The sequence below is a fragment of the Canis aureus genome, chromosome 5 (genome assembly GCF_053574225.1).
Source record: "Canis aureus isolate CA01 chromosome 5, VMU_Caureus_v.1.0, whole genome shotgun sequence".
Lineage (NCBI taxonomy): Eukaryota > Metazoa > Chordata > Mammalia > Carnivora > Canidae > Canis > Canis aureus.
Genome location: NC_135615.1, coordinates 82,709,409 through 82,727,949, shown reverse-complemented (window position 1 = coordinate 82,727,949; position 18,541 = coordinate 82,709,409). Strand labels below are relative to the sequence as shown.

The following is an 18,541-nucleotide window of genomic DNA, read 5'->3' as shown; positions in this document are numbered from 1 at the left end:
CAGAAGGTGTCCAGGAGCAGCCACTCTGCGGCGTCTGAGCACACCGGCCAGGACTGTGCAGAAAGGCGCAAGGACCACCAGACGAAGCCAGGAGGGCCAGGAAGGGCCTTCACCTCCCTGGGGCCCCAGTCTCCCTGCCGGAAAGCCAGGATTCCAGCTAAGGGATCTTCGGCGCAGTCAGTAGTCAGACTTTTTTTTTGTTTTCTTTTTCTTTATTCAAACTTGCTTCACTGATGGCCTCATCCTGACACCCCCACCCCCACCCCCCAACAATGGAAGAGGCCCCAGGAAACTCCACTTTGTAAGCAGGTGATTTCTAAGGCTCCTTCTGCTCTTAGATTCTGAAATTCTTCAACCTGGCCAGTCCCAGTCTTCTCTTAGATTCCAGTGGAGCTTCTCTACAGAGCTGCTGCTGGCCCGGGTCTTCTGTCCTCAGACCAGGCATCATTATTCTTTTTATTTTTTTTTTAATGGTGAAAAAAAATTATATTTAGATTTATAGCCGGCTGGACTCAGTTTAGATGATCCCAATTTTGTTGGCAACATCCAAAGCATCATAGCCAGGGGCCAGTCGAACATATGCTTTCTCCTCTCCATCAGGCCTGATCAAGGTGTTGACCTTGGCCACATCAGTGTCATAGAGCTTCTTCACGGCCTGTTTGATCTGGTGCTTATTGGCCTTGACATCCGCAACGAACACAAGTGTGTTGTTGTCTTCTATTTTCTTCTTCATGAAGAAACTCCGTAGTTAGGGGGAACTTGATGGCATAGTGATCAAGCTTGTTTCTCCTGGGGGCGCCCTTTCGAGGATATTTGGGCTGCCTTCGGAGACGCAGGGTCTTGGGTCTTCGGAGTGTAGGTGACGTGCAGATCTTTTTTTTGTGACTGTGCACGCCTTTCAGCACCGCTTTCTTAGCTTTCAAAGCCTTTGCTTTGGCTTCGGCTTTGGGAGGGGCAGGGGCTTCCTTCTTGGTGAAAGGGAGGCATCATTATTCTTAAGAAGTTTTGCTAAGACTTAAAAGGCTCCACTTGCCTGCCTTGTTTGTTTACTTGTTTATTTTGGAGGGGATGAGTGCTGAGCACCGGCCTCTCAAATCTGTGCCTGAAGCCAGTGCAAAATCCTGGTGCGAGATCAGAGTGGGGGCCACTCTTTCGGTGGGATCCCTGAGGGGACATGGGTAGTTCTGAGCACACCAACTCTTCTCCAGTGACCTCTGCTATGGATGAGCCATGATGGGGTCCCCCCCCCCCAGGAGAGTTCAGGCATCAAGGTTTAGGGACATCCCAGCCCCCAGTGCAGGTGATAAATGGTAGCACATGGCTGGACCTCTGCCTCTCCTCTGAGTCCCTCCCTTGGGGACAAGAGTGAATGTCGTGACGTGAGGACCGCAGGGCCAATGCAACCCCACATAGTCCCACTGTGAATAGAATTCCAAAGGCAGGGCAGGCAGTGCCCCTCCTCGTTTTCCACAAGGCTCATTCCTCCCCCAGAGCACACCTGCAGCAGCATCAGGTGAGAGGCAGCTGGGGACTCGGTGGCCCTGCAGGGTCCTGCAGCTCAGGACGTCTCTGAGTTTGAGTTGAGCTCCTATCTCCAGGGCCGTCATGGCTTTAATTTTTAAAAGAGGTGATCGGAGGTCAGGTGGCGTCCACCCTTTGTCCCGGGGGGGTTTTCCTGCTTTTGGATTTCTACCTCCTGGGCCTGGAGTGCGAGGCTGTTCTAAACATTCTGTGGTCTAAATATACCTGGTCTCCATGGAGCCAGTGGGGCGGCTGCCGCTGCCTGGGAGCAGAGGAGAGCCAGTTCCTCCGCCTGATGGGTCCACGGCTCCCGTGCTCAGCAGGGAGGGAGCGGGTCCAGCAGGGAGCCCCGCGGCCAGGCGGCGACAGGCAGTTCTCTGTGCCCGTCCTGCCTTGTGGACCCTCTCGCTATAGTTGGCGCAGGGATGATTTATCCTGCTCCGTAAATACAGGGACGTGTCTTGTGCCCCCCCCCCCCAGTACAGCCTGTGAGCAGGTGACAGATCCCAGATGTCCCTGCTGTTTGCCGGGCGGCATCACCGCGCCCTTGGTGTTGACACTCCAGGAAGAGAGAAGGAAGGGCCTCTGTGACTGTCTTATTTCCCTTTGGCCCTTTATAATCTTTCATAGCCACCTTTAAGTTAACCTGTTAGGGACCAATTCTGGAAGGATTTCTTGGTACCAACCACAGAACTAGAAACTGTTCCTTGGTTATGTGTCAGTAAGGGGAAGAGAAGACAAAGAGGGCCAGCGGCTCCTTGGAGCCGAGAGTGGGCCCAACCTTAATTAAAATGTCCTGAGTCAGGCTTTTCTTGGCTTGCTGGAGTGTGCCACCCACATTTCCCAGCAGTCACGGGGTCTGACGCGGCCTCGTGATGGCCAGTCTTCCCAGGGTGCTCGGCCTGCCTGCCTGCCTGCCGTCCTCCTGGCTTTGAGAGGGTGGGTGGGCTGGGCCAGCACTCCCTGGCGCTGGGGCCCGAGTGCACCCCAAGAGTCAGGAGCAGCTTAGCCCATCGATCGGGGTGTGGTCTGGGAACATGCCTGACTTAGAGGACTTGAGGGAGACCGTGGCTTTTTAAAAAATGGCTTTAAATCTTAATCCCTCTCTTTATTGTCAGCTGACCTTGCTTATTTTTATTTTTATTTTTTTTATTTAAATTTTAGTTAGCATACACTGCAATATTGGTTTCAGGAATAGAATTCAGTGACTCACCACTTACATACAACACCCAGTGCTCATCACAAGTGCCCTCCCCAGTGCCCTTCAACCATCTTGCCCCTCCTCCACCCACCTGCCTCTGTCAAACCTCAGTTTGTTCTCTATCGTTAAGGACCTTGCTTGTTTTAAAATTTCCTTCTGATGGGAACACTTCATCCTGCCCTGTTAGAGCACACCAGCCCACCTGTGTCCACGCCGCCTGGGGCAATGGGTGCCACCCTGTATTTCCTGTTTAAGGACTTGACTCCTTTACTCCACTCCCATTTTCTTGCCACTCTTGACAAAACTGGCCAAAGGAGTTTTCTGTATTGCTGATTCCTCTCCTCTGTCCCTCTCTCATTTCTCATCCTCTTCCCCTCTCTCTTTCTTCCAACCAAAAGTAGACAGGTGTGCTGAAGTCCCTTGTAAAGTTCTTAGATCGGGGACTGTTTTGTGTCAACTGTACCCCTTTGTTATTTTTGTTATTTTTTTTTTTAAAGATTTTATTTATTTAATCATGAGAGAGAGAGAGAGAGGCAGAGAGGCAGAGACAGGCAGAGGGAGAAGCAGGCTCCATGCAGGGAGCCGGATACAGGACTCAATCCTGGGTCTCTAGGATCACTCCTGGGCCAAAGGCAGATGCTCAACTGCTGAGGCATTTGCTCGGCATCCCCCTTTGTTATTTTTGAAGCAGATCCCAGACATCCGTACATTTTCCCATAAACATTGCTCAAAGATGAGGATTCTTTTCTCATGTAACCTAATACCAACTATCACACCTTAAAATTTTTAAAAAATTTTTTTTACTTTAGAGAGACAGCGAGAGAGCATGCACATGCAAGCAGTGGAAGGAACCCATGAGGAGGAAGAGGGAAGGGGAAAGAATCCCGAGCAGAATCTGCCCTGAATGCAGGGCTCAATGTCATGACCCCAGCCAAAACCGAGAGCCAGATGCTCAACCTACTGAACCACCCAGGTGCCCCACTCACATTGCCTTTATTGGGGTTCCCAGCACTTACATTTCTGTAGGAATATAATCCTGATGAAAGGATCATTCCGGGATCCTTGGGTGGCGCAGCGGTTTGGCGCCTGCCTTTGGCCTAGGGCTCTATCCCGGAGACTCGGGATCGAATCCCACATCGGGCTCCCGGTGCATGGAGCCTGCTTCTCCCTCTGCCTGTGTCTCTGCCTCTCTCTCTCTCTGTAACTATCATAAATAAATAAAAATTAAAAAAAATATTAAAACCACCATTAAAAAAAAAAAAAAAAAAGAAAGAAAGGATCATTCCTGGAATGCCTGGCTGGATCAGTTGGAGTAGCATGCAACTCTTGATCTTGGGGTTGTGAGTTCAAGACCCATGCTGGGTGCGGAGATTACTTAAGACTAAAAACAAACAAACAAAAAACTTAAGACTAAAAAAAAATATCTTTAAATTAAAAAGGAGGGGGGAGTTATTCCCTCCCTTTGGAAACTTTCTTCACTTGGCTTCTGGAGCACATACTGTCCAGATTTTTTTTTTTTAAAGATTTATTTATTTATTCATTCAGAGAGAGCGAAGAGAGAGGCAGAGACACAGGCAGAGGGAGAAGCAGGCTCCATGCAGGAAGCCTGATGTGGGACTCGATCCTGGGTCTCCAGGATCACACCCCGGGCTGCAGGCGGTGCTAAACCACTGCGCCACGGGGGCTGCCCTGTCCAGATTTTCTACCTGCCTCTTTGGCTGTGTCTTCTCAGTCCAAAGCAGTGATCCTCAGCCCAGGCTAGGCATCAGATTTACCTGGTGAGTGCTTTTAAGAATGCTGGTCCCTGGGCTCCACTTCCAGAGTTTCTGCTTTAATCGATCTGGGAAGGTGCCTGGGCATTATTATTTTCCTTCCGTTCCCAGGTGGTTCTGTTGTGCAGATTGAGTGAGGACCCCTGGCCTCACATTGGAGTGCCCTGGCTCAGTACTCAGTGCTTTCTGCACTCACAGGGTGACCTCATCCAATTCCTCAGCTTTAAATACTTCTCCCTGAGCTCCAGACCCATTTATACAACTGTCTGCTTGACATCTCCACTTAGATATCTGGTAGGTATTTTGAATTTACCGTGTGCAGGACAGAATTTCACCTGGCACCCCCATTCGGTTGCTCAGACCAAAAACCTTAGAATCATCCTGGCACCTTCCTTGCTCTCATACCCCACATCTAATCCATAAATAAATCCCCGGGGGCACCACCATCACAAATAGATCTTGAACCTAACCTTTCCCACTTCCACCACTACAGCCAGCTCTAAGCTTCCACTATCCATCCACACCAGTGATATAGCCTCCCAACCAGTCTCCCTGCCTCTACCATGGCTTCCCACAGTCTGTGTATACACAGCACAGAAGCTGTAGCAGCCTCGTAATGTATGTTTTGGGAGTATGATAATTCCCTATTCTCAACTTCCCAATAACTTGCTGTCAAACTGGTAATGAACTACGAAGCCCTTATTATAGCCTATATGACATGTGTGATGTGGCCCTTGGCTGCCTTCTGACCTCATATCACTCACATCATCACTTCCTGAGTTCCAGCCATACTCATCTCCTTACTGTTGCCCCTGCCTCAGGACCTTTGCACCTACTGTCCCTCTAACAAGAATACTCTTCCCTAGATACCTCAACAGTCATTTCCTCAGCAAGATCTTCTCAGATTGATAACAGATTCCCTGTATCCTACATTTTCTTTTTTTATGTAACATTTTTACTCTTGAACATGGTATAATGTATATGCATAGTTATCTCCATTTGCCACCAGAATATAAGTTTTACAAGAGCAAGAACTTCTGTATAAGATTAGTACCTGATATACACACAGTAATTGTTCAGTAAATATTTCTTGAAATAACAAATATTGAACCTCCCCTCCGACCACTGCTGAACTGAGGTTTGGGCAAGAGACACCTCTCAACCCAACCTGTCACAGGTTAGGTATGCACTCCTTGCTGCCTCGACTCAAAGCTTCAAAGCTCTAGACCAAAAGTCAGCAAACTTTTTTTTGTAGAGGGCCAGATAATATTTTAGGTTCCGTGGGCCATACAGTTTCTCTTTCATTTACCCACTGCTGCTATCATAGTATAAAAGGAACTGAAGGGGAGGCCAGGCTGGCTCAGTTGGAAGAGTGTGTGACTCTTGATCTCTCAGATACATGAGTTCAAGCCCTACGTTGGATGTAGAGACTACTTAAAACAAACAAACAAACAAACAAACAAACAAACAAACAAACAAAAAACACACAAAAACAAAAAAGATAGCTGTAGATAATACAAAAACACTTGGACATAGCTGCATTCCAATAAAACTCTATTTACAAAAATAGGAGGCTGACCCCCCCCGGCCATGGTTTGCTGGCCCCTGCTCTGAAATTGTCCACCTTTTCCCCAAATCCACATAGAAAGAAATACCCAAAACTACTTGGCAATCTGATCAGCAGGATGAATTTCTTCCCAGAGTGGGAAAATCTGGAGCAACTGCGGCTTGTGTTACCCAAACAGTATACTTCCTCACTACTGGGAAGATGCCAGTGTGGGGCAAAAGGATGGTGAGAGTAAGAGGCAAGCTTTCTTCTTTAAAAAAAAAAGCTGCACTGGCATTTTTCCTTGTCCATCTTCCAAGAAGAGGTGCTGCAGGAGACACTGAGCTCATTTCTACCCCATGATGGAAAAAGTTTAGTTCTGTGGCTTGAAAAAGAGGGACTGCACTTCCCTTTCTTGGGTTCTCCTACAGCACGTTAGATAGAGCATAACATTTCATATACATTATTCATTCAAAGATCTTGAGCCCAGATGGAAAGACCTGGATTAAGAGTTTGGCTCTGCCACTTACTAGCTCTGTGACCTACTTTATGTAGTTGCTGTGGTGATTAAATTAAACAGTGTTTGTAAAATGTGTCCTTGTCACTTAGATAAAGACAGTGTAAATATTATCTGAACCTTATAGCAGCCCGTAGGGAGGATACCATTACTAAACCCATTTCAGAGATGCAGGCGCTGAGGTTAGAGAAGTGAAATGGTGAAGTCACTCGTCCAATGGCACACAGTGAGTGAGCAGCAGAGCCCACATTCAAATCCAAGTTGTCTGACTCCAGAATGCCTACTCTTATCCACCCTGCGACTTCCTGGTACCTGTAATAAGCACTCAATAAAGGATGGTGCTAAACCTAGCTGGCGCTAGCTCCAGCAGCAGGTGTCGGATGTAACTGAAGAGTCACTGGGAATACAGGTTGGTAACTGTGCTTCCAGGCTGAGTGATGTTCATTATCCTCATTCCCTAAATTCTGTTGCCCCAGAGCCCTTGTCTATGTGATGTGTGCTTCCCCCCCACTACCCAGGCCTTTCAGAGCCTGCTGACCTCACTGGCATGGTGAGTGGCTACTGGCTGTGGCCTCTCCTCGGTGAAAGGAGAGGCTGTTTACATTGGAGAGTTGCTGACCCAGCTCTCCAAGTATGAGCTCAAGCTGTGGACACGACTCCTAAGGTTCTCCTGTCATTGGTTCATAGGCATTCCCTTCTTCCTCTTCCTCTCAAGAACCATTCTGGGCTGCAGCCTTGATACCAGAACACCTTGTCCCTTGAGATCATGGAAAATCTTAAGTTGCTGTAAAAAGAGCGGTTAAAGAGTAGGCTTTGGAAACTCCCTGCTAGCAAACCAGTGATCAGTATGGTAGTTCTTGAGAGCAGAGCCCTACGTTGTGTCTTATTTGCACCTACTGTTAGGGTTAACCAAGTGCTGTATTTTGGTTTGACTAAGAACACGGGTTTGGGGAGTCTGGGTGGCTCAGTCAGTTGAGCGTCAGATTCTTGGTTTCAGCTCAGTCATGATCTCAGGGTCGTGAGGTAGAGCCCCATGTCAGACTTCATGGGGAATCTGCTTGAGATTCTTTCTCCTTCTGCCCCTCCCTCCACTCATGCTCACTCTCTATTTAAAATAAATCTTAAAAAAAAAAAGGATATGGGTTTAATATTCTTTTTTTTTTAATTTTTATTTATTTATGATAGTCACACAGAGAGAGAGAGAGAGGCAGAGACATAGGCAGAGGGAGAAGCAGGCTCCATGCACCGGGAGCCTGATGTGGGATTCGATCCCGGGTCTCCAGGATAGCGCCCTGGGCCAAAGGCAGGCACCAAACTGCTGCTCCACCCAGGGATCCCTGGGTTTAATATTCTTAAGAAGGTTGGCTAATATTTATTGAGTGCTTGCTGCTTATATGGTAAGCCTTTTGCATGCTTTATATCCTTCCATCCCCCAAACCAGCACCATCTGATAGAACTTCCCCAAGGACAGAAATAGTCTATATCTGCACTGTCCAGTTCAGTAGCCACTCACCACCTGGGGCTATTGAACATTTAAAATGTGGGTAGTGCCACCAAAGAACTGAATTGTTAATTGTGTCTAATTTTAATTAATTTAAATGTAACTAGTCGGGGCACCTGGGTGGCTCAGTGGTTGAGCATCTGCCTTCGGCCCAGGTCGTGATCTTGGGGTCCTGGGATCAAGTCCTGCATCAGGCTTCTCCCTCTGCCCATGTCTCTGCCTCTCTCTGTGTCTCTCATGAATAAATAAATTAAATCTTTTTAAAAAATAAAATAAATGTAATTAGTTCTATGAAGCTAGTGGCTGCTATACTGGACAGCTCAAGTCTCTCCCATTTTACAAATGAGAAAAAAATGAAAGTTGAGACAGTTGAGCAGTTTGGCAAAGGTACTCCACTCCATAGTAGCAGAGCCAAGGTTTGGACCCTTGCTTCCTGCCCACAGCCCCCACTCTTCACCACCATGTTACATACTCTTTCTGTTGTAGTTTCTGCAGAAGTGGTTTCCTGGTTGGCAGACTGTTCCCTAAATCATAATATATGTGTGTGTATGCAATCCACCTTGCAGGCAATGTGTGAGACCTACCTAAGAAAGCTGTGAAATTTGCCAAACAATAGAAAAGAAGACCTGCATAAATGTTCCTGTGTGAGAAGACCTAGCCTGGCAACGATACCATTTTTCCTCCCAAATAATCTCTGGACTCAGTATGATTCTTTTCCAAATCCAAAAAGGAACTGTATTGAAATTTGATTCTAAAAGATTGTGCTAGAATAGTCAAAACAATTTTGAAAAAGAATAGTTGTGAGATGGGGTGGACTTGTTCTGCTCGTATCAAAATGAGGAATAAAAGTGAAAATAATAAAAAAATCAGAGACTGGCACAGGAACAGGCAATGGGCTGGTTAAAATAATCTAGACAGGTGGCATGTGAAATCACAAATCAGTATGGGACCCTTAATAAATGTGGAAATGGATTACCTATCCATAAAGTAATAAGGCTCAATCCTTACCTCATGCCACATATATAGGGATCTAAATGTAAAAAAAGAAACCAAAAAAGTCCGAAAGCTATAGAAGAATAGAAGTACTTTTATAATATTAGACTGGGGGAAATTGGAAACTGTGAAGGGAAAGGTTGACAGATTTGACTCCATAAAACGTAGAAGTTTCTCAATAGGATTAAAAAAAAACCCACCATAAGCAAAATTTAAAGGTCAGTTGACACTGGGTAAAAATAACAATTCAAAGCAACATACAGGGTTGAATCCTCCATCAACAAAGAGCTACAACAGACCATCGAGAAAAAGGCAAGCAGATGGAAGATGGAGCAGATTGAAGAGGGAGTTCACAGGAAAAGAAATAGAAATGGTAGGAATGGCTGATAAGAATGTTCAGCTGCACTAGTGATGAGAGAAATCCAATTTAGATCAGGTCCTGGGGCGCCTGACTGGCTCCATCAGAGGAGCACGCGACTCTTGATCCCGGGGTTGTAAGTTCTCAGCCCCACATTAGGCATAGAGAGTACTTAAAATAAAATCTTAAAAAAAAAAAAAAAAAACCCAAACAATTAGGTACTGTTTTCCACCAGTTGGACTGTCAGGAATTCGACTAATTATATCCAGGGTTAGCTGGCACAGTGAGAGTGCAAATCGATCCAGCGTTTTAAAAGGCCTGCAGGTTCTCTCACCGTGCAAAGTACTCACACGGGGATCCACGGATGCTCACCGATCGTGGGGCATCGAGGAGGGGAGACAGCAGCCATTAGCTAAGGCGTCCTATTTTAGCACGCAGCGCGGCTCTGAAAAAATGTGGTCGCTCTGTCTGTAATGATACGGAAATAGACGCTTCATACACTGTTAAGAAAAAGCACATTTGGGAACAATGAGTATAGCATGACCTGGTTTCACTTTTTAAAAAATTGTTTTTAAGTCTGCCTGTGCAGGAAGCGGGTTGGGAGGACACACAAGCCGTTGGCCAGGGAGGGGGGCCAGGAGGTCTTTGTACTTTATTTATTTTTTAAAAAAGGTTTTATTTATTTATTCATGAGAGACACAGATTGAGAGAGAGAGAGAGAGAGGCAGAGACACAGGCAGAGGGAGAAGCAGGCTCCATGCAGGGAGCCCGACATGGGACTCGATCCCGGGTCTCCAGGATCAGGCCCTGGACTGAAGGCAGCGCTAAACTGCTGAGCCACCCGGGCTGCCCATCTTTGTACTTTATACACACTTCCAGGTTGCTTGAATTTTTATGGCGAGCAAATGTTGTTTTCGGAATAATTGTTTTAAAGGCCTCTTGACCCAAGAAAGGAGTCTGAGTTCCAGCTCTGGCTCCCTCACTGAGCTGACACTCCTAGAAAAGAACTTAACCTCCACCGGTTTTAGCCACCTTCTCTGTTGAAACAAAAACAACATTTTAAAAAAAGCTTTTCCACGTCTCTTGAGTGTTCTAGTAAGCGTGGCTACTTTTATAATCAAGAAAATGAGTAAATGCCCGGTTTGCTCTCTTAATAATGGAGCCCACCAGATCTCAAAAGATCCCACCAGCTCTAAGCCTCCCTGATGTCAGATCTGCTCGGGTTTGGGGGCAAAAAGAAGAAGAAAGAAAGGGTGGACACCGGAATGGTGGTTCTCAGCACTCAAGTGAGCAAGACCGTGTACGGCCGTGGCTAGGAGGGTGGGATGGTTTGCATAAGCTCATTGCTTTCTTTCGGTTCTGGGAACCTTCCTCCCCGGCCTGCTTCACCCGCCTCTCGGGAGGGAGGGCAACCCCGCGGGACTGGGGCCTGTCCCCGGCCAGCAGGGCTGCTGGGCTTACCCTGGGCCACAGGGAAGAGAGGCTATTTTTGTTGTGGGGCTGAACGGTTGGCCTCTGGCCAGGAGGCGGGCTTGTTGGCCTGGTTGCTGTAGCTTGCTGCTGCCGTCTCTACCACCGCACCCAGACAGCCCTCGAGAACACGATTGTCCCGTGCCAAGAGCTTAAACCTGAGATGCGTGTTCTTCTTGGGTGTCCGTCCCACGTCTGGCCGCTAGAAGGGCAACGGCAGACCAGCATTGGGCTAAAACGAACTTGGAAAGACCTGTGTCCTACGGCTTTACTTGAAAAGGACCCCTGCTTTCTTAGCCCTAACTAACCCCACAGAGCTGCCCTCACCTTCATCGGCCTTTGCTCAGTGCTGCCGTTCATCTCGCCTCCTGTCCTCGACCTTTTATCCAGCCAGCCAGGAAACAAGCATCCTTCTGGGTGTAGACCCTGACATGAGCCTGGCACACACCTCGACCCGTGTCCAGCCTCGTCTGTTTCCACGGGCAAATCCCGGGTCCCGCGTCAGCCTCCGGAGCAGGTGCCCTGGTCTGCCGGCCCTTCGTTTGTGCAGAGGAGCAGCTCCGAGCAGGGCTGTGTGGGGTGCAGCTCCGGGAGCAGGGGGCATTTATACAGACAATACCACATGTGGGCCCCGGGGAGGTGTGGCGCCGCGGCCCTGGCTCGAAGCCTGGGACCACCAGGGACCTACATTCAGACCGAGGATCCTGGATCCCTCCCAGCATCAAGCTGTCATTGCGCAGGGCACTAACTGGGTGCCTCTTGGGGACTGGGCTCTGAGGATACTGCCCTCTGGAGCCTGTAGGGGTCAGTGGCTGGTGCGAGCGGGTCGAGGTGCGCTTCTCTGTTGGTCACCATGGATATCATTTAACTGGTTTTCTTTCTTTTATTTTTGTTTTAATATTTTATTTTTTTAAAGATTATTTATTTATTCATGAGAGACACAGAGAGAGAGAGAGAGAGAGAGAGGCAGAGGGAAGAGCAGGCTCCGTGCAGGGAGCCTGCCATGGGACTCGATCCCAGGACTCCAGGATCACGACCTGGACTGAAGGCGGCGCTGAGCCACTGGGGCTGCCCTAATATTTTATTTTTAAGTAATGTCTACACCCAGCGTGGGGCTCGAACCTCCAACCCCGAGATCAAGCGTCGCGCGCTCCACCCACTGCTTGTCTTAGCTATGTCTGCCTCAGCCCTCCTCTTCATCTCTCTGTCTCATTTTGGGCGGATTTCTTCTCCTTTCAGTTGCAGAGCTACTTCGCCGCCTGTGAAGACGAGACCCCCGCCATCCGGAACCACGACAAGGTCCTGCAACGTCTGTGCGAGCACTTGGACCACGCCCTGCTGTACGGGTGAGCTGGAGGGAAGTCCCGCGCAGGGTCCGCCTCTCCTCCCGCCTCCCGTGGGCCCAAGGAGATCGCCTCGCTCGGTGGCCGCAGGCGGTCTGTGGTTGCCGGGTCAGCGGGTCAGCGTCTCTGAGCAGGCGGGAGCGGCCGGACAAGCAGTAGCAGCAGATGAGCCGCGGCGGGAAGGCGGGAAGGTGGGAAGGCGCAGTGGTTGCCCGTGGGCCCCGCCGGGAGCCCCTCGCTTCAGCCTGGAGCTCGGCACCCACATGAAGGGGGCCGGGCCGGCTGCAGCTTCCCAGGGTGGCCTCCCTCGGGTCACAGCAGCTCCTGTCCTACTTCCTCAGCCTGCAAGACCTCTCCTCTGGCTACTGGGTGCTTGTGGTGCATTTCACCCGGAGAGAGGCCATCAAACAGATCGAGGTGCTGCAGCACGTGGCCACCAACCTGGGGCGCAGTGAGTAGCACCAGCACGATGCTGCGGGCAGCGGGGGCTCCGGGGGCCTGGGGGTCAGCCCCGGCGAGGCTGAGGGCCAGGGGCGGGCAGCTGCTGGTGCCCTGCACGTAACAATTAAGGGGGTGGGTGGAAGGAGAGTGAGGTGCTAAGGAGAACCAGAGCCCGATCCCAGAACGGGGAGCCTGGCCCCTCTCCCTGAGCGAGGATCAGTGTTAGCCGGCAGGATCGGTGCACGCAGGATCGGTGCACAGTCCTTAGGCTTCTCGACCCACCTGGAGTTTGTACCCTGCGCTCCCGGTCAGAGTTCACTGGCCTGCCACCAGCGAGGGTCTGACTAGGGAACACAGATTTCAGGGGTGACGGCACTCCCAACAAGAGAGGAGGCTGTCAGAGTGCTTGAGCCCCTCGGCTACCCTTGCTGCGCTTCCTGCCCTCGCTTGGCCGAAAGAGCCAGCCCCTGACAGACCTTCCCTCTGGTCACTCCTGCCCTTCATTTGCAGGCAGGGCCTGGCTGTACCTGGCGCTCAACGAGAACTCCCTGGAAAGCTACCTGCGGCTGTTTCAGGAGAACCTGGGTCTGCTGCATAAATACTACGTCAAGTGAGTGTCTGGAACAGTTTGTCTCACGCAGCCCCGGAGCTCCCGTTGAACCTCATCCCAAAGCCTCTTGTCACTTGCACACATCACGGTGTGCCATGCCGAGAACCCGTCAGAGATGGCCGAAGAGCCCTCAGCACCTTGCCTCTCATGGCTCTGCCAGGAGTACGGCGTTCCAAACGCTCCGCCCCCGCCCAGCCCTCAGACCTTACTAGAATGCTCAGCCTTTGCTCGGCTGCTGCCAGAACAAAGCATTTATGTCATCTGCTAAGAGCCAGATGAACCCTATGCAGGCCCCGGATCTGAAGACCATGCCGACAGAGCTGTGGGGCTCCAACCCCAGGAGGAGGTGCTCCAACGGAGTGGGTGAAGGCTGCCCCAAGCTGGGTGCCCTCCAGGCAGTGGGGATGTCACATGTCAAATTTCAACACAGCCGGCTCGCCCGCGAGGTTGGGGCCAAGCTGGTAACCATCATCCCTCCTCGTGTCTCACAGGAATGCCCTGGTCTGCAGCCACGATCACCTGACTCTCTTCCTGACCTTGGTGTCTGGGCTGGAGTTCATTCGATTCGACCTGGATCTGGTGAGACTCCCGGGCTCTTGCTGCCTCTAGGGGCAGACGTGCTGTTTTACTTCCCTGGTCCCTCTCAGGGAGCCTGTGGGTGTGACTGAGCCTGAGCAATGCCCCAGCCCCGTTTGTTCAGGGTCAGAACAGTGGAACTGAATGGAAGGGGTTGATTCTCTCTCGGCTTCTCTAAGCCAGAATCCTAGTTCAGGTGACTCCCTCCTGCCTCTCTTCCAGACTTGGAGAAGAGATACACTGCCTGGAAAATTTAGCGTTAATGTACCCTCCTTGTTGTTTAGGATATGAGTGTTGTTTTTGTGGGTTTTTTTTTTTTTAATGATTTTATTTATTTATTCCTGAGAGACACAGAGAGAGAGGCAGAGACACTTGCAGAGGGGGAAGCAGGGTCCCTACAGGGACCCCATGTGGGACTTGCTCCCAGGACCCCAGGGTCACGCCCTGAGCCAGAGGCAGATGCTCAACCATTGGGCCACCCAGGCATCCCTTGCATTACTCCTTTTAGCGACTTATTTCGGAATGTAGCGCCGTAAGCCCCCTGATTTCCCAGAGGAGAGCAAGCATGGGAGGTAGGACGGCGGCAGGCCTGCCCAGGCACCGAGGCCTCCGCAGCCAAGCCTGCTCCCTGCGCTCTCCTCTCAGGACGCTCCGTACTTAGACTTGGCCCCCTACATGCCCGACTACTACAAACCCCAGTACCTGCTGGACTTCGAAGACCGCCTCCCCAGCTCGGTGCAGGGCTCGGACAGCCTGTCCCTCAACTCCTTCAACTCCGTCACCTCCACCAACCTGGAGTGGGATGACAGCGCCATTGCCCCATCCAGTGAGGGTAAGCGCCTCGGGCAGAAGGCAGCCACGCTCTGCTGTGGCACTGGTGCTGGAGCCACTTACACTTGGCTGGGTGACGGGTCTCTGGGGGAGACTGGAAGTTCAACAGGGCCGAGCATTTCCCAGGCCTTCATTCGTTTCCTCAGCATCTCCGTGGTCGGTGGAACACTGGTTCTGGGGACGAAAGGCCAAGATGAGACCGTGTGAATCCAGGCTAGGGCCGCAGGCCTGGGGCCGGGGAGAGGGCGCAGGGTGGGCCGTGTTCTAAGTGAGGAAGGATTGACTGTGTGCCCGGAAGCTCCCTGCCGTTGCAGGGGTGAGTGCTGCCTGCCTGGGGCGGTCAGACTCTGGTCCTAGGCAGAAAGAGGCTGAGCAGCCCCTGCAGGGAGGAGAGAGCCAGATGGGTCCGGGATGTAGCGGAGATTTGCCCCTGTCTCCTGAGCCCACCTGATTTCTGAGGCCCTCCACCTGCTAGGGTGTTAGCGCCAACGGCATCCACTGCATCAAAGTCGGAAAAAGTTGTCAAGTCTGTAGGTCATCTTGTCGTCTTGATCCAATGACTGATTGGAGCAGCCTGGTTTCTTTCAAACCTTAGGCTTCTGCGTTCATTTGAAAAACTGGCGGTTTCTCCACCTTCACCCCCACGTGGGAAACGAGAGCTCTTCATTTACTGCACCTGCCTCACCTCCAGGGAAGGAGACCCCAAGCACGAGTTCAGCCCTCAGGGCTCCCTGGAAGTGCTTTGGCCTTGCGACCTTGGCCTTCTTTCTTCATGAAAGCTTGTGCAATGGGCCCAAGGCCCATGAGGCCGGTTACTTCCAGCCTTGTTAGCAAGGCTTGCATTGCTCCTTGTACGAGCAGAGGGCAGTGGCTCAGTCTCCTCGGATTGGGCTCATGGGCCGCCTCCCAGAAGGCAGGGGCTGGGCCCTGAAGGGGTAGTCGGGCCGTCCACAGTGGAGGTGTCCCCCTGACCCCACCTCACCCCCGATGCTGGGTTCAGAGGGAAGGAAGGCAGGGGATGGGAGCCCACGCTCTTCTCAGCCAGAACCAGGTCCTGGGGCTGGCAAGGATTGTCCCCAGGGTCTTCCCAACAACCCAGCTGAGAAGCAACGTGAGCTCCCTGAAGCCATTAGAGAAAATGCAGAAAGTTTACCTTTTTCCTCTCTCGTTTTCTCCCCATGCCTCCCGCCCCACCACCCCCACCCTCCCTGTCCCTCCACTACCGGTTTCTAATCTTCAGTTTTGTCCCTCGTTTTTATAGATTATGATTTTGGAGATGTGTTTCCAGCAGTGCCGTCTGTACCCAGCACAGACTGGGAAGGTGGGCCAGAGTCCGCTGTTACCCTCTTTTCCTGTTTTGCTGCGTTTCCGTGCCAAGCTTGCTGCATGATTCGAAATCAGCTCGTTGTTTATAATAATGTCAATGATCCTAATAAAGCCAAGTTTGGTGTTCACATAGATGGAATTCTGCAATAGGAGAACTTGACCCCAATTCTAGGCAAACCCTTCTGGTGCAGGGCTCCTGCCTTTACGCGGTGGCCTCGTGGCGTCACCAGGGGATTGCGTTGCACGGCCCCAGAGATCACCCTCCCCCTTTCTGATGCCCGTGGAAGCACCGGGTACGTGTAGGGAATTGCCAGCTCCTGGGGCGCCAGTGGCCTGACCGGCGGTGAGCAGAGACTTGTTCTGGAAAGCGTGGGTTGAACCTGCGGATCATAAGCTCCTTTAGGTCAGATGTGCTTCTGGGTCAGAAGCCTCAAGAAGTGGAGGCAGAGGGCTCGACCCCCCCGCTCCGGTGTGGGTGGCTTCCTCCCCGGTGGTGTTGAGAGACTGAGGATCCCGATGGGCGAGATTGCCCAGGCACAGCCGAAACTTCCTACAGGGAGATTCTCTTAGAGGTTTTAAGGCAGATTAAAATCCAGGCTGTGGGCCTCCCACCTGTCCACTAGGCGGCAGCAGTGCTCGGGCGACCGCCTGCCCAGGGCTCCCCGGCTGGGCTTCTGGAAACCAGGCGGCTCTACCGCACGTTCCCATGATTACTGAAGGCACAGGGCTCGTTTCTGAGGGGTTAATGCTTCCTCCTTAGATCTGAGGCCAGAACCCCCACCCCCCGGGAGGCAGAGCCTGCTGCCCTGTGGGCTGCTGCTGCCCAGGGCCAGCCCCGGGGGGGAGCGGATGCTGGCTGCTGACTGCTCCCGGGGCAGGAGGGGCAGGAGGCGTAGGTGCCTCTTTCCACTGCTCCAGAGCTGGCCCCTTGTTACCAGCGCCGTGATCTCTGAGTAACGGATGACAGATGATCTTTTTCCGAGGAATGTATGAAATAGCTTAGTTTGTAGGGAAATAAGATATGGCCTTAGGGAAAATTAATTATATCATCTGGCCAAGAGAGTAGCACTGGAGAGTGCCACGGGTTAGTTAAGATGAAATCCAGAATTCCATCGTAACATCGTTTATCGTCTCAACCTCTCTTCTTGCAGTGCACATGCTGGGCATTGGTTTCTCCCCCTCTGATTCTAACCACTAACCCCCTCCTGACCCAGCTCCTTGCCGCCCTTTGCAGTCACCTGACAAGCAGGGCCCGACCTTCCTCCGCAGCCCTCCAGAGCTCCCGGTGGCCTGAGAACTAACAATCTGGGTTGCACTGCTTGCTCAGGCTGGGCCGGGCGGGGCTCCAGGGCGGGGTGAGCTTTGTCCCCACCATGGTCTCCTGCTTTCCTGAGTCCCCAGGTCTGCTCCGGCAGCTCACCTGGGGGGGCTTTGTCTTCTCCTTCCACCTGGAGGAAAGCAGGATTTGGGGGCAGCTCCAAACTCTGGGCCCAGGGGCAGGGGTGGGGGCGGCCTTCTGTGGTCCTTGGCTTGTTTACAGAGCTGGTGGGTAACCCAGCCCTGACACCCACCGTCCTGTGGCCTGCTCACTCACTGGGCGGGACTCCTCCCACAAGCAACTGCAGACCCCTAGGGGCTGGGACGACAATGTAGGGCCTCACGGGAACCGGGACAACAATGTAGGGCCTCACAGGACCCAGGACGACAATGTAGGGCCTCACTGGACTCGGGACAACAATGTAGGGCGTCACGGGACCCGGGATGACAATGTAGGGCCTCACGGGACCCGGGATGACAATGTAGGGCCTCACGGGACCCGGGACGACAATGTAGGGCCTCACGGGACCCGGGACAGCAATGTAGGGCCTCACAGGACCCTTTTTTGAGACCTAAGGGCAAGGTTTTCCCCATGTGAGCACTGAGGCTGGGGGGGCCCAGGGTATCTGCAGGAAGTCTCGTATGTCACTCGTGATTTTCTGGCTGGGCTGGCAATGGCTTCTGGCCCCCACCTTTGTCCTTATATTAAAAGACAATGTACTTTTAAAAAAATGTATGATGTGCTGCGTCAGCAGACAGCTGCCCAGTGGTTTCCAAGACCCACTAGGAAGTGGACAGCAGGTTGGGCGGTTCCAGATGAGGCTGAGGATGGGAAGCATGTTTGCCACGTCTCCTGTGGGCAGATCATGGCCAACAAGATGTGTGTGAGCTGGCCAGTGAGGCGTGACCATCCCGTGTCCCGTGCCATTAGCTCTCAGCCGACCTCTCTGACAGCTGGGCCTCCGTTCCCTGCCGCGGCGGCTCCATCTGCCACCAGATAATGCCCCGTGTGCTCTCCGTGCTCCTGTTTCTGGGCTGGCTGGGTGGGGGCGTGGGGGTAGGGGGGCAGTTAAACCTGCCCCTCTGGAGAGGAAGCATCCCCCGCCCCCCTTCTCCCCTGGGTGGAGCCAAGGGTGAGGGGGACTCAGAAAGGACCGGCAGGAAGGCAGAGACTTGAGCGAGATGGAGTTCCCAGCTCTCGCCCTAACGGGGTGCCTG

The 18,541-nt window shown here is 51.9% G+C and overlaps 1 protein-coding gene across 2 annotated transcripts in view; it reads left to right on the top strand.

Annotated features, from left to right (window-relative positions):
- PLEKHM2 (pleckstrin homology and RUN domain containing M2) overlaps positions 1-18,541 on the top strand; it is a 38,291-nt gene that overhangs the window by 10,933 nt on the left and 8,817 nt on the right. Inside the window, exons 2-7 of one of the 2 annotated variants that reach the window (XM_077899516.1) lie at positions 12,119-12,225; positions 12,564-12,673; positions 13,174-13,273; positions 13,765-13,852; positions 14,495-14,681; positions 15,942-16,001. In XM_077899516.1, coding sequence (XP_077755642.1) covers positions 12,119-12,225; positions 12,564-12,673; positions 13,174-13,273; positions 13,765-13,852; positions 14,495-14,681; positions 15,942-16,001 — 652 coding nt within the window. The remainder of the gene's footprint in view (positions 1-12,118; positions 12,226-12,563; positions 12,674-13,173; positions 13,274-13,764; positions 13,853-14,494; positions 14,682-15,941; positions 16,002-18,541) is intronic. The other variant, XM_077899517.1, reaches the window with a different exon arrangement.